General features: G+C 47.4%; 1 protein-coding gene across 3 annotated transcripts in view; it reads left to right on the top strand.

The window, feature by feature from the left end:
• Positions 1–234: 234 nt before the first annotated feature.
• Positions 235–17,922, top strand: part of CCDC187 (coiled-coil domain containing 187) — a 114,972-nt gene continuing 97,284 nt past the window's right edge. For 2 of the 3 annotated variants that reach the window (XM_088461412.1, XM_088461411.1), the window contains exon 1: positions 235–411. In XM_088461412.1, coding sequence (XP_088317538.1) covers positions 403–411 — 9 coding nt within the window. In that variant the 5' untranslated portion in view covers positions 235–402. Of the gene's footprint in view, positions 412–5,379; positions 5,570–17,922 lie in introns of those variants that run through there. The other variant, XM_088461413.1, reaches the window with a different exon arrangement.

The following is a 17,922-nucleotide window of genomic DNA, read 5'->3' as shown; positions in this document are numbered from 1 at the left end:
CAGTAGCGCCACCTATTGTTTCTCAGTGGGAATAACATCCAACTAATTATTACAGATTCATACAAGTCGGCTGAATATGTGTGTGTGTGTGTGTGTGTGTATATATATATATATATACACACACACACACACACACACACACACACACACACACACACACACACACACACACACACACACACACACACACACACACACACACACACACACACACGTTCTCTGCAGTAGAATAGTACTTGATTACTCTCCGGAAATGTCCAGGAGACTCCTGAATATTGCAGAGAACCCATGGAGCCCTGGTTGGGCAGTTCACCGTCCCATATCCTAGTGAAGTGACACACTGCACCATCATGGGTCTATCGTCTCCGCGCACATTGCGTCCCCAGCTGCAGGCCTGCACAGATGGATAAGGTAGGCCGATGTAAGCAGTTGTGTGTGGTGCAGTGAGTGAGCCTGTAGCTAATATTAGGTAACTCACCTGCTATGGAAGTACAGGCTCAAACCAACCACGATCCAAGACATTAAAAAAAGATCCATTAGTAGACATGACAGAAAATGCTGACACGGGGATGCACAGGGTGTGTGTGTGTGTGCCAGGTGTGGCGAGGGGAGGGATGCACAGGGTGTGTGTGTCAGGTGTAGCGAAGGAAGGGTTGCACAGGGTGTGTGTGTGTCAGGTGTAGCGAGGGGAGGGATGCACAGGGTGTGTGTGTGTCAGGTGTAGCGAGGGGAGGGATGCACAGGGTGTGTGTGTGTGTGTGGCGAGGGGAGGGATGCACAGGGTGTGTGTGTGTGTGTGTCAGGTGTAGCGAGGGGAGGGATGCACAGGGTGTGTGTGTGTGTGTGTGTGTGTCAGGTGTAGCGAGGGGAGGGATGCACAGGATGTGTGTGTGTCAGGTGTAGCGAAGGGAAGGATGCACAGGGTGTGTGTGTGTGTGTCAGGTGTAGCGAGGGGAGGGATGCACAGGGTGTGTGTGTGTCAGGTGTAGCGAAGGTAAGGATGCACAGGTTGTGTGTGTGTCAGGTGTAGCGAGGGGAAGGATGCACAGGGTGTGTGTGTGTGTGTCAGGTGTAGCGAGAGGAGGGGTGCACAGGGTGTGTGTGTGTCAGGTGTAGCGAGGGGAGGGATGCACAGGGTGTGTGTGTGTGTGTGTGTGTGTGTGTCAGGTGTAGCGAGGGGAGGGATGCACAGGGTGTGTGTGTGTGTGTGTCAGGTGTAGCGAGGGGAGGGATGCACAGGGTGTGTGTGTGTGTCAGGTGTAGCGAGGGGAGGGATGCACAGGGTGTGTGTGTGTCAGGTGTAGCGAAGGGAAGGATGCACAGGGTGTGTGTGTGTGTCAGGTGTAGCGAGGGGAGGGATGCACAGGGTGTGTGTGTGTCAGGTGTAGCGAAGGTAAGGATGCACAGGTTGTGTGTGTGTCAGGTGTAGCGAGGGGAGGGATGCACAGGGTGTGTGTGTGTGTGTGTCAGGTGTAGCGAGGGGAGGGATGCACAGGGTGTGTGTGTGTGTCAGGTGTAGCGAGGGGAGGGATGCACAGGGTGTGTGTGTGTCAGGTGTAGCGAAGGGAAGGATGCACAGGGTGTGTGTGTGTGTCAGGTGTAGCGAGGGGAGGGATGCACAGGGTGTGTGTGTGTCAGGTGTAGCGAAGGTAAGGATGCACAGGTTGTGTGTGTGTCAGGTGTAGCGAGGGGAAGGATGCACAGGGTGTGTGTGTGTGTGTCAGGTGTAGCGAGGGGAGGGATGCACAGGGTGTGTGTGTGTCAGGTGTAGCGAGGGGAGGGATGCACAGGGTGTGTGTGTGTCAGGTGTAGCGAGGGGAGGGATGCACAGGGTGTGTGTGTCAGATGTAGCGAGGGGAGGGATGCACAGGGTGTGTGTGTGTCAGGTGTAGCGAGGGGAGGGATTCACAGGGTGTGTGTGTGTCAGGTGTAGCGAGGGGAGGGGTGCACAGGGTGTGTGTGTCAGGTGTAGCGAGGGGAGGGGTGCACAGGTTGTGTGTGTGTCAGGTGTAGCGAGGGGAAGGATGCACAGGGTGTGTGTGTGTGTGTCAGGTGTAGCGAGAGGAGGGATGCACAGGGTGTGTGTGTGTCAGGTGTAGCGAGGGGAGGGATGCACAGGGTGTGTGTGTGTCAGGTGTAGCGAGGGGAGGGATGCACAGGGTGTGTGTGTGTGTGTCAGGTGTAGCGAGGGGAGGGATGCACAGGGTGTGTGTGTGTCAGGTGTAGCGAAGGGAAGGATGCACAGGGTGTGTGTGTGTCAGGTGTAGCGAGGGGAGGGATGCACAGGGTGTGTGTGTGTCAGGTGTAGCGAAGGTAAGGATGCACAGGTTGTGTGTGTGTCAGGTGTAGCGAGGGGAAGGATGCACAGGGGGTGTGTGTGTGTGTGTGTGTGTGTCAGGTGTAGCGAGGGGAGGGATGCACAGGGTGTGTGTGTCAGGTGTAGCGAGGGGAGGGATTCACAGGGTGTGTGTGTGTGTGTGTCAGGTGTAGCGAGGGGAAGGATGCACAGGGTGTGTGTGTGTCAGGTGTAGCGAGGGGAGGGGTGCACAGGGTGTGTGTGTGTCAGGTGTAGCGAGGGGAGGGATGCACAGGGTGTGTGTGTGTCAGGTGTAGTGAGGGGAGGGATTCACAGGGTGTGTGTGTGTCAGGTGTAGCGAGGGGAGGGATGCACAGGGTGTGTGTGTGTCAGGTGTAGCGAGGGGAGGGATGCACAGGGTGTGTGTGTGTCAGGTGTAGCGAGGGGAGGGATGCACAGGGTGTGTGTGTGTGTGTCAGGTGTTGCGAGGGGAGGGATGCACAGGGTGTGTGTGTGTCAGGTGTAGCGAAGGGAAGGATGCACAGGGTGTGTGTGTGTCAGGTGTAGCGAGGGGAGGGATGCACAGGGTGTGTGTGTGTCAGGTGTAGCGAAGGTAAGGATGCACAGGTTGTGTGTGTGTCAGGTGTAGCGAGGGGAAGGATGCACAGGGTGTGTGTGTGTGTGTGTGTGTGTGTCAGGTGTAGCGAGGGGAGGGATGCACAGGGTGTGTGTGTCAGGTGTAGCGAGGGGAGGGATTCACAGGGTGTGTGTGTGTCAGGTGTAGCGAGGGGAAGGATGCACAGGGTGTGTGTGTGTCAGGTGTAGCGAGGGAAGGGATGCACAGTGTGTGTGTGTGTCAGGTGTAGCGAGGGGAGGGATGCACAGGGTGTGTGTGTGTCAGGTGTAGCGAGGGGAGGGATGCACAGGGTGTGTGTGTGTCAGGTGTAGCGAGGGGAGGGATTCACAGGGTGTGTGTGTGTCTGGTGTAGCGAGGGGAGGGGTGCACAGGGTGTGTGTGTCAGGTGTAGCGAGGGGAGGGGTGCACAGGGTGTGTGTGTGTCAGGTGTAGCGAGGGGAGGGATGCACAGGGTGTGTGTGTGTCAGGTGTGGCGAGGGGAGGGATGCACAGGGTGTGTGTGTGTGTGTCAGGTGTAGCGAAGGGAAGGATGCACATGGTGTGTGTTTGTAAGGTGTAGCGAGGGGAGGGATGCACAGGGTGTGTGTGTGTGTGTCAGGTGTAGCGAGGGGAAGGATGCACAGGGTGTGTGTGTGTGTCAGGTGTAGCGAGGGGACGGATGCACAGGGTGTGTGTGTGTCAGGTGTAGCGAAGGGAAGGATGCACAGGGTTTGTGTGTGTGTGTCAGGTGTAGCGAGGGGAGGGACGCACAGGGTGTGTGTGTGTGTGTGTGTCAGGTGTAGCGAGGGGAGGGATGCACAGGGTGTGTGTGTGTCAGGTGTAGCGAGGGGAGGGACGCACAGAGTGTGTGTGTGTCAGGTGTAGCGAGTTGAGGGATGCACAGGGTGTGTGTGTATGTCAGGTGTAGCGAGGGGAGGGATGCACAGGGTGTGTGTGTCAGGTGTAGCAAAGGGAAGGATGCACAGGGTGTGTGTGTGCCAGGTGTAGCGGGGGGAGGGGGTATATAATGTGTGTGTGTGTGTGTGGGGGGGTGTATAATGTGTGTGTATGGGGGGGAGGAGGGTATAATATGTGTGTGTATGGGGGGGGAGTGTATAATGTGTGTGTGATGGGGGGAGGGGGAGTATAATGTGTGTGTATGGGGGAGGGGGTATATAATGTGTGTGATGGGGGAGGGGGTATATAATGTGTGTATGGGGGGAGGGGGTGTATAGTGTGTGTGTATGTGGGGAGGAAGGTATAATGTGTGTGTGATGGGGGGTGTATAATGTGTGTGTGATGGGGGGTGTATAATGTGTGTGTATGGGGGTAGGAGGGTATAATATGTGTGTGATGGGGGAGGGGGTGTATAATGTGTGTGTATGGGGGTAGGAGGGTATAATATGTGTGTGATGGGGGAGGGGGTGTATAATGTGTGTGTATGGGGGGAGGGCGTATATAATGTGTGTGTGATGGGGGGTGTATAATGTGTGTGATGGGGGGTGTATAATGTGTGTGTGATGGGGGGTGTATAATGTGTGTGTATGGGGGGGGAGGAGGGTATAATGTGTGTGTATGGGGAGGGGGTGTATAATGTGTGTGTATGGGGGGAGGGGGTATATAATATGTGTGTGTGTGTGGGGGGGTGTATAATGTGTGTGTATAGGGGGGTTGTATAATGTGTGTGGGGGGGGCTGTATAATGTGTGTGATGCGGAGGGGGTATATAATGTGTGTGATGCGGAGGGGGTATATAATGTGTGTGTATGGGGGGGAGGGGGTATATAATGTGTGTGTATGGGGGGGAGGGGGTGTATAATGTGTGTGTATGGGGGGAGGGGGTATATAATATGTGTGTGTGTGGGGGGGTGTATAATGTGTGTGTATAGGGGGGCTGTATAATGCGTGTGATGCGGAGGGGGTATATAATGTGTGTGTATGGGGGGGAGGGGGTATATAATGTGTGTGTATGGGGGGGAGGGGGTATATAATGTGTGTGTGTGGGGGGAGGGGGTATATAATGTGTGTGTATGGGGGGGAGGGGGTATATAATGTGTGTGTATGGGGGGGAGGGGGTATATAATGTGTGTGTATGGGGGGGAGGGGGTATATAATGTGTGTGTATGGGGGGGAGGGGGTATATAATGTGTGTGTATGGGGGGGAGGGGGTATATAATGTGTGTGTATGGGGGGGAGGGGGTATATAATGTGTGTGTATGGGGGGGAGGGGGTATATAATGTGTGTGTGTGGGGGGAGGGGGTATATAATGTGTGTGTATGGGGGGGAGGGGGTATATAATGTGTGTGTATGGGGGGGAGGGGGTATATAATGTGTGTGTGTGGGGGGAGGGGTTATATAATGTGTGTGTATGGGGGGGAGGGGGTATATAATGTGTGTGTATGGGGGGGAGGGGGTATATAATGTGTGTGTGTGGGGGGGATATAATATGTGTACCTGCTGGGGGTGTTGGGATCACGGTAATGTGGTTCCCGCTGTTCCTCCCGCCCGACTACCGACGAGACTGATGCAGCTCTCATACCCGCCCTTCACCTCACCTCACCTCACCTCACCTCACCAGTGCCTCCCAGCACCAGCGTTATTGGGTCACCTCACCAGTGCCTCCCAGCACCGGCATTGGTTCACGTGTGCTGCCCCCGGTAAGTCCTCACAGCTCTGGGCTGTATCTACCTCTGTGTTACACTGATTATAGTCTGTGCTGTATATAACACATTACAGGGCACTGCATGGTGTGACGTCACTATGTATATAACACATTACAGGGCACTGCATGGTGTGACGTCACTGTGTATATAACACATTACAGGGCACTGCATGGTGTGACGTCACTATGTATATAACACATTACAGGGCACTGCATGGTGTGACGTCACTGTGTATATAACACATTACAGGGCACTGCATGGTGTGACGTCACTATGTATATAACACATTACAGGGCACTGCATGGTGTGACGTCACTATGTATATAACACATTACAGGGCACTGCGTGGTGTGACGTCACTGTGTATATGATATAACACATTACAGGGCACTGCATGGTGTGACGTCACTATGTATATGATGTAACACATTACAGGGCACTGCATGGTGTGACGTCACTATGTATATAACACATTACAGGGCACTGCATGGTGTGACGTCACTGTGTATATAACACATTACAGGGCACTGCATGGTGTGACGTCACTATGTATATAACACATTACAGGGCACTGCATGGTGTGACGTCACTGTGTATATAACACATTACAGGGCACTGCATGGTGTGACGTCACTATGTATATAACACATTACAGGGCACTGCATGGTGTGACGTCACTATGTATATAACACATTACAGGGCACTGCATGGTGTGACGTCACTATGTATATAACACATTACAGGGCACTGCGTGGTGTGACGTCACTGTGTATATGATATAACACATTACAGGGCACTGCATGGTGTGACGTCACTATGTATATGATGTAACACATTACAGGGCACTGCATGGTGTGACGTCACTATGTATATAACACATTACAGGGCACTGCATGGTGTGACGTCACTGTGTATATAACACATTACAGGGCACTGCATGGTGTGACGTCACTATGTATATAACACATTACAGGGCACTGCATGGTGTGACGTCACTATGTATATAACACATTACAGGGCACTGCGTGGTGTGACGTCACTGTGTATATGATATAACACATTACAGGGCACTGCATGGTGTGACGTCACTATGTATATAACACATTACAGGGCACTGCATGGTGTGACGTCACTATGTATATAACACATTACAGGGCACTGCATGGTGTGACGTCACTGTGTATATAACACATTACAGGGCACTGCATGGTGTGACGTCACTATGTATATAACACATTACAGGGCACTGCATGGTGTGACGTCACTATGTATATAACACATTACAGGGCACTGCATGGTGTGACGTCACTATGTATATAACACATTACAGGGCACTGCGTGGTGTGACGTCACTGTGTATATGATATAACACATTACAGGGCACTGCATGGTGTGACGTCACTATGTATATGATGTAACACATTACAGGGCACTGCATGGTGTGACGTCACTATGTATATAACACATTACAGGGCACTGCATGGTGTGACGTCACTGTGTATATAACACATTACAGGGCACTGCATGGTGTGACGTCACTATGTATATAACACATTACAGGGCACTGCATGGTGTGACGTCACTGTGTATATAACACATTACAGGGCACTGCATGGTGTGACGTCACTATGTATATAACACATTACAGGGCACTGCATGGTGTGACGTCACTATGTATATAACACATTACAGGGCACTGCGTGGTGTGACGTCACTGTGTATATGATATACACATTACAGGGCACTGCATGGTGTGACGTCACTATGTATATGATGTAACACATTACAGGGCACTGCATGGTGTGACGTCACTATGTATATAACACATTACAGGGCACTGCATGGTGTGACGTCACTGTGTATATAACACATTACAGGGCACTGCATGGTGTGACGTCACTATGTATATAACACATTACAGGGCACTGCATGGTGTGACGTCACTGTGTATATAACACATTACAGGGCACTGCATGGTGTGACGTCACTATGTATATAACACATTACAGGGCACTGCATGGTGTGACGTCACTATGTATATAACACATTACAGGGCACTGCATGGTGTGACGTCACTATGTATATAACACATTACAGGGCACTGCGTGGTGTGACGTCACTGTGTATATGATATAACACATTACAGGGCACTGCATGGTGTGACGTCACTATGTATATGATGTAACACATTACAGGGCACTGCATGGTGTGACGTCACTATGTATATAACACATTACAGGGCACTGCATGGTGTGACGTCACTGTGTATATAACACATTACAGGGCACTGCATGGTGTGACGTCACTATGTATATAACACATTACAGGGCACTGCATGGTGTGACGTCACTATGTATATAACACATTACAGGGCACTGCGTGGTGTGACGTCACTGTGTATATGATATAACACATTACAGGGCACTGCATGGTGTGACGTCACTATGTATATAACACATTACAGGGCACTGCATGGTGTGACGTCACTATGTATATAACACATTACAGGGCACTGCATGGTGTGACGTCACTGTGTATATAACACATTACAGGGCACTGCATGGTGTGACGTCACTATGTATATAACACATTACAGGGCACTGCATGGTGTGACGTCACTATGTATATAACACATTACAGGGCACTGCATGGTGTGACGTCACTATGTATATAACACATTACAGGGCACTGCGTGGTGTGACGTCACTGTGTATATGATATAACACATTACAGGGCACTGCATGGTGTGACGTCACTATGTATATGATGTAACACATTACAGGGCACTGCATGGTGTGACGTCACTATGTATATAACACATTACAGGGCACTGCATGGTGTGACGTCACTGTGTATATAACACATTATAGGGCACTGCATGGTGTGACGTCACTATGTATATAACACATTACAGGGCACTGCATGGTGTGACGTCACTGTGTATATAACACATTACAGGGCACTGCATGGTGTGACGTCACTATGTATATAACACATTACAGGGCACTGCATGGTGTGACGTCACTATGTATATAACACATTACAGGGCACTGCATGGTGTGACGTCACTATGTATATAACACATTACAGGGCACTGCGTGGTGTGACGTCACTGTGTATATGATATAACACATTACAGGGCACTGCATGGTGTGACGTCACTATGTATATGATGTAACACATTACAGGGCACTGCATGGTGTGACGTCACTATGTATATAACACATTACAGGGCACTGCATGGTGTGACGTCACTGTGTATATAACACATTACAGGGCACTGCATGGTGTGACGTCACTATGTATATAACACATTACAGGGCACTGCATGGTGTGACGTCACTATGTATATAACACATTACAGGGCACTGCGTGGTGTGACGTCACTGTGTATATGATATAACACATTACAGGGCACTGCATGGTGTGACGTCACTATGTATATGATGTAACACATTACAGGGCACTGCATGGTGTGACGTCACTATGTATATAACACATTACAGGGCACTGCATGGTGTGACGTCACTGTGTATATAACACATTACAGGGCACTGCATGGTGTGACGTCACTGTGTATATAACACATTACAGGGCACTGCATGGTGTGACGTCACTATGTATATAACACATTACAGGGCACTGCATGGTGTGACGTCACTATGTATATAACACATTACAGGGCACTGCGTGGTGTGACGTCACTGTGTATATGATATAACACATTACAGGGCACTGCATGGTGTGACGTCACTATGTATATGATGTAACACATTACAGGGCACTGCATGGTGTGACGTCACTATGTATATAACACATTACAGGGCACTGCATGGTGTGACGTCACTGTGTATATAACACATTACAGGGCACTGCATGGTGTGACGTCACTATGTATATAACACATTACAGGGCACTGCATGGTGTGACGTCACTGTGTATATAACACATTACAGGGCACTGCATGGTGTGACGTCACTATGTATATAACACATTACAGGGCACTGCATGGTGTGACGTCACTATGTATATAACACATTACAGGGCACTGCATGGTGTGACGTCACTATGTATATAACACATTACAGGGCACTGCGTGGTGTGACGTCACTGTGTATATGATATAACACATTACAGGGCACTGCATGGTGTGACGTCACTATGTATATGATGTAACACATTACAGGGCACTGCATGGTGTGACGTCACTATGTATATAACACATTACAGGGCACTGCATGGTGTGACGTCACTGTGTATATAACACATTACAGGGCACTGCATGGTGTGACGTCACTATGTATATAACACATTACAGGGCACTGCATGGTGTGACGTCACTATGTATATAACACATTACAGGGCACTGCGTGGTGTGACGTCACTGTGTATATGATATAACACATTACAGGGCACTGCATGGTGTGACGTCACTATGTATATAACACATTACAGGGCACTGCATGTGTGACGTCACTATGTATATAACACATTACAGGGCACTGCATGGTGTGACGTCACTGTGTATATAACACATTACAGGGCACTGCATGGTGTGACGTCACTATGTATATAACACATTACAGGGCACTGCATGGTGTGACGTCACTATGTATATAACACATTACAGGGCACTGCATGGTGTGACGTCACTATGTATATAACACATTACAGGGCACTGCATGGTGTGACGTCACTATGTATATGATATAACACATTACAGGGCACTGCATGGTGTGACGTCACTATGTATATTAACACATTACAGGGCACTGCATGGTGTGACGTCACTATGTATATAACACATTACAGGGCACTGCATGGTGTGACGTCACTGTGTATATAACACATTACAGGGCACTGCATGGTGTGACGTCACTATGTATATAACACATTACAGGGCACTGCATGGTGTGACGTCACTATGTATATAACACATTACAGGGCACTGCATGGTGTGACGTCACTGTGTATATAACACATTACAGGGCACTGCATGGTGTGACGTCACTATGTATATAACACATTACAGGGCACTGCATGGTGTGACGTCACTATGTATATAACACATTACAGGGCACTGCATGGTGTGACGTCACTATGTATATAACACATTACAGGGCACTGCGTGGTGTGACGTCACTGTGTATATGATATAACACATTACAGGGCACTGCATGGTGTGACGTCACTATGTATATGATGTAACACATTACAGGGCACTGCATGGTGTGACGTCACTATGTATATAACACATTACAGGGCACTGCATGGTGTGACGTCACTGTGTATATAACACATTACAGGGCACTGCATGGTGTGACGTCACTTATGTATATAACACATTACAGGGCACTGCATGGTGTGACGTCACTATGTATATAACACATTACAGGGCACTGCGTGGTGTGACGTCACTGTGTATATGATATAACACATTACAGGGCACTGCATGGTGTGACGTCACTATGTATATGATGTAACACATTACAGGGCACTGCATGGTGTGACGTCACTATGTATATAACACATTACAGGGCACTGCATGGTGTGACGTCACTGTGTATATAACACATTACAGGGCACTGCATGGTGTGACGTCACTATGTATATAACACATTACAGGGCACTGCATGGTGTGACGTCACTATGTATATAACACATTACAGGGCACTGCGTGGTGTGACGTCACTGTGTATATGATATAACACATTACAGGGCACTGCATGGTGTGACGTCACTATGTATATGATGTAACACATTACAGGGCACTGCATGGTGTGACGTCACTATGTATATAACACATTACAGGGCACTGCATGGTGTGACGTCACTGTGTATATAACACATTACAGGGCACTGCATGGTGTGACGTCACTATGTATATAACACATTACAGGGCACTGCATGGTGTGACGTCACTATGTATATAACACATTACAGGGCACTGCGTGGTGTGACGTCACTGTGTATATGATATAACACATTACAGGGCACTGCATGGTGTGACGTCACTATGTATATGATGTAACACATTACAGGGCACTGCATGGTGTGACGTCACTATGTATATAACACATTACAGGGCACTGCATGGTGTGACGTCACTGTGTATATAACACATTACAGGGCACTGCATGGTGTGACGTCACTATGTATATAACACATTACAGGGCACTGCATGGTGTGACGTCACTATGTATATAACACATTACAGGGCACTGCGTGGTGTGACGTCACTGTGTATATGATATAACACATTACAGGGCACTGCATGGTGTGACGTCACTATGTATATAACACATTACAGGGCACTGCATGGTGTGACGTCACTATGTATATAACACATTACAGGGCACTGCATGGTGTGACGTCACTATGTATATGATGTAACACATTACAGGGCACTGCATGGTGTGATGTCACTATGTATATAACACATTACAGGGCACTGCATGGTGTGACGTCACTGTGTATATAACACATTACAGGGCACTGCATGGTGTGACGTCACTATGTATATAACACATTACAGGGCACTGCATGGTGTGACGTCACTATGTATATAACACATTACAGGGCACTGCGTGGTGTGACGTCACTGTGTATATGATATAACACATTACAGGGCACTGCATGGTGTGACGTCACTATGTATATGATGTAACACATTACAGGGCACTGCATGGTGTGACGTCACTATGTATATAACACATTACAGGGCACTGCATGGTGTGACGTCACTGTGTATATAACACATTACAGGGCACTGCATGGTGTGACGTCACTATGTATATAACACATTACAGGGCACTGCATGGTGTGACGTCACTATGTATATAACACATTACAGGGCACTGCGTGGTGTGACGTCACTGTGTATATGATATAACACATTACAGGGCACTGCATGGTGTGACGTCACTATGTATATGATGTAACACATTACAGGGCACTGCATGGTGTGACGTCACTATGTATATAACACATTACAGGGCACTGCATGGTGTGACGTCACTGTGTATATAACACATTACAGGGCACTGCATGGTGTGACGTCACTATGTATATAACACATTACAGGGCACTGCATGGTGTGACGTCACTATGTATATAACACATTACAGGGCACTGCGTGGTGTGACGTCACTGTGTATATGATATAACACATTACAGGGCACTGCATGGTGTGACGTCACTATGTATATAACACATTACAGGGCACTGCATGGTGTGACGTCACTATGTATATAACACATTACAGGGCACTGCGTGGTGTGACGTCACTGTGTATATGATATAACACATTACAGGGCACTGCATGGTGTGACGTCACTATGTATATAACACATTACAGGGCACTGCATGGTGTGACGTCACTATGTATATAACACATTACAGGGCACTGCATGGTGTGACGTCACTATGTATATAACACATTACAGGGCACTGCGTGGTGTGACGTCACTGTGTATATGATATAACACATTACAGGGCACTGCATGGTGTGACGTCACTATGTATATAACACATTACAGGGCACTGCATGGTGTGACGTCACTATGTATATAACACATTACAGGGCACTGCATGGTGTGACGTCACTATGTATATAACACATTACAGGGCACTGCGTGGTGTGACGTCACTGTGTATATGATATAACACATTACAGGGCACTGCATGGTGTGACGTCACTATGTATATAACACATTACAGGGCACTGCATGGTGTGACGTCACTATGTATATAACACATTACAGGGCACTGCATGGTGTGACGTCACTATGTATATAACACATTACAGGGCACTGCGTGGTGTGACGTCACTGTGTATATGATATAACACATTACAGGGCACTGCATGGTGTGACGTCACTATGTATATAACACATTACAGGGCACTGCATGGTGTGACGTCACTATGTATATAACACATTACAGGGCACTGCATGGTGTGACGTCACTATGTATATAACACATTACAGGGCACTGCATGGTGTGACGTCACTATGTATATAACACATTACAGGGCACTGCGTGGTGTGACGTCACTGTGTATATGATATAACACATTACAGGGCACTGCATGGTGTGACGTCACTATGTATATAACACATTACAGGGCACTGCGTGGTGTGACGTCACTGTGTATATGATATAACACATTACAGGGCACTGCATGGTGTGACGTCACTATGTATATAACACATTACAGGGCACTGCATGGTGTGACGTCACTATGTATATAACACATTACAGGGCACTGCATGGTGTGACGTCACTATGTATATAACACATTACAGGGCACTGCATGGTGTGACGTCACTATGTATATAACACATTACAGGGCACTGCGTGGTGTGACGTCACTGTGTATATGATATAACACATTACAGGGCACTGCATGGTGTGACGTCACTATGTATATAACACATTACAGGGCACTGCATGGTGTGACGTCACTATGTATATAACACATTACAGGGCACTGCATGGTGTGACGTCACTATGTATATAACACATTACAGGGCACTGCGTGGTGTGACGTCACTGTGTATATGATATAACACATTACAGGGCACTGCATGGTGTGACGTCACTATGTATATAACACATTACAGGGCACTGCATGGTGTGACGTCACTATGTATATAACACATTACAGGGCACTGCGTGGTGTGACGTCACTATGTATATAACACATTACAGGGCACTGCGTGGTGTGACGTCACTATGTATATAACACATTACAGGGCACTACATGGTGTGACGTCACTATGTATATAACACATTACAGGGCACTGCATGGTGTGACGTCACTATGTATATAACACATTACAGGGCACTGCATGGTGTGACGTCACTGTGTATATGATATAACACATTACAGGGCACTGCATGGTGTGACGTCACTATGTATATAACACATTACAGGGCACTGCATGGTGTGACGTCACTATGTATATAACACATTACAGGGCACTGCATGGTGTGACGTCACTATGTATATAACACATTACAGGGCACTGCGTGGTGTGACGTCACTGTGTATATGATATAACACATTACAGGGCACTGCATGGTGTGACGTCACTATGTATATAACACATTACAGGGCACTGCATGGTGTGACGTCACTATGTATATAACACATTACAGGGCACTGCATGGTGTGACGTCACTATGTATATAACACATTACAGGGCACTGCGTGGTGTGACGTCACTGTGTATATGATATAACACATTACAGGGCACTGCATGGTGTGACGTCACTATGTATATAACACATTACAGGGCACTGCATGGTGTGACGTCACTATGTATATAACACATTACAGGGCACTGCATGGTGTGACGTCACTATGTATATAACACATTACAGGGCACTGCGTGGTGTGACGTCACTGTGTATATGATATAACACATTACAGGGCACTGCATGGTGTGACGTCACTATGTATATAACACATTACAGGGCACTGCATGGTGTGACGTCACTATGTATATAACACATTACAGGGCACTGCATGGTGTGACGTCACTATGTATATAACACATTACAGGGCACTGCATGGTGTGACGTCACTATGTATATAACACATTACAGGGCACTGCGTGGTGTGACGTCACTGTGTATATGATATAACACATTACAGGGCACTGCATGGTGTGACGTCACTATGTATATAACACATTACAGGGCACTGCGTGGTGTGACGTCACTGTGTATATGATATAACACATTACAGGGCACTGCATGGTGTGACGTCACTATGTATATAACACATTACAGGGCACTGCATGGTGTGACGTCACTATGTATATAACACATTACAGGGCACTGCATGGTGTGACGTCACTATGTATATAACACATTACAGGGCACTGCATGGTGTGACGTCACTATGTATATAACACATTACAGGGCACTGCGTGGTGTGACGTCACTGTGTATATGATATAACACATTACAGGGCACTGCATGGTGTGACGTCACTATGTATATAACACATTACAGGGCACTGCATGGTGTGACGTCACTATGTATATAACACATTACAGGGCACTGCGTGGTGTGACGTCACTGTGTATATGATATAACACATTACAGGGCACTGCATGGTGTGACGTCACTATGTATATAACACATTACAGGGCACTGCATGGTGTGACGTCACTATGTATATAACACATTACAGGGCACTGCATGGTGTGACGTCACTATGTATATAACACATTACAGGGCACTGCATGGTGTGACGTCACTATGTATATAACACATTACAGGGCACTGCGTGGTGTGACGTCACTGTGTATATGATATAACACATTACAGGGCACTGCATGGTGTGACGTCACTATGTATATAACACATTACAGGGCACTGCGTGGTGTGACGTCACTGTGTATATGATATAACACATTACAGGGCACTGCATGGTGTGACGTCACTATGTATATAACACATTACAGGGCACTGCATGGTGTGACGTCACTATGTATATAACACATTACAGGGCACTGCATGGTGTGACGTCACTATGTATATAACACATTACAGGGCACTGCATGGTGTGACGTCACTGTGTATATAACACATTACAGGGCACTGCGTGGTGTGACGTCACTATGTATATAACACATTACAGGGCACTGCATGGTGTGACGTCACTATGTATATAACACATTACAGGGCACTGCATGGTGTGACGTCACTATGTATATAACACATTACAGGGCACTGCATGGTGTGACGTCACTATGTATATAACACATTACAGGGCACTGCGTGGTGTGACGTCACTGTGTATATGATATAACACATTACAGGGCACTGCATGGTGTGACGTCACTATGTATATAACACATTACAGGGCACTGCGTGGTGTGACGTCACTATGTATATAACACATTACAGGGCACTGCGTGGTGTGACGTCACTGTGTATATGATATAACACATTACAGGGCACTGCATGGTGTGACGTCACTATGTATATAACACATTACAGGGCACTGCATGGTGTGACGTCACTATGTATATAACACATTACAGGGCACTGCATGGTGTGACGTCACTATGTATATAACACATTACAGGGCACTGCATGGTGTGACGTCACTATGTATATAACACATTACAGGGCACTGCGTGGTGTGACGTCACTGTGTATATGATATAACACATTACAGGGCACTGCATGGTGTGACGTCACTATGTATATAACACATTACAGGGCACTGCGTGGTGTGACGTCACTGTGTATATGATATAACACATTACAGGGCACTGCATGGTGTGACGTCACTATGTATATAACACATTACAGGGCACTGCATGGTGTGACGTCACTATGTATATAACACATTACAGGGCACTGCATGGTGTGACGTCACTATGTATATAACACATTACAGGGCACTGCATGGTGTGACGTCACTATGTATATAACACATTACAGGGCACTGCATGGTGTGACGTCACTATGTATATAACACATTACAGGGCACTGCGTGGTGTGACGTCACTATGTATATAACACATTACAGGGCACTGCGTGGTGTGACGTCACTATGTATATAACACATTACAGGGCACTGCGTGGTGTGACGTCACTATGTATATAACACATTACAGGGCACTGCGTGGTGTGACGTCACTATGTATATAACACATTACAGGGCACTGCATGGTGTGACGTCACTATGTATATAACACATTACAGGGCACTGCATGGTGTGACGTCACTATGTATATAACACATTACAGGGCACTGCATGGTGTGACGTCACTATGTATATAACACATTACAGGGCACTGCATGGTGTGACGTCACTATGTATATAACACATTACAGGGCACTGCATGGTGTGACGTCACTGTGTATATGATGTAACACATTACAGGGCACTGCATGGTGTGACGTCACTATGTATATAACACATTACAGGGCACTGCATGGTGTGACGTCACTATGTATATGATATAACACATTACAGGGCACTGCATGGTGTGACGTCACTATGTATATGATGTAACACATTACAGGGCACTGCATGGTGTGACGTCACTATGTATATAACACATTACAGGGCACTGCATGGTGTGACGTCACTATGTATATGATATAACACATTACAGGGCACTGCATGGTGTGACGTCACTGTGTATATGATGTAACACATTACAGGGCACTGCATGGTGTGACGTCACTGTGTATATGATGTAACACATTACAGGGCACTGCATGGTGTGACGTCACTATGTATATAACACATTACAGGGCACTGCATGGTGTGACGTCACTATGTATATGATATAACACATTACAGGGCACTGCAT

This window comes from Taudactylus pleione, unplaced genomic scaffold (genome assembly GCF_031769625.1).
Source record: "Taudactylus pleione unplaced genomic scaffold, aTauple2 ptg001045l, whole genome shotgun sequence".
Taxonomy (NCBI): Eukaryota; Metazoa; Chordata; class Amphibia; order Anura; family Myobatrachidae; genus Taudactylus; species Taudactylus pleione.
The sequence above is the reverse complement of the archived record's forward strand: the minus strand, read 5'-3'. Positions and strand labels throughout refer to the sequence as shown.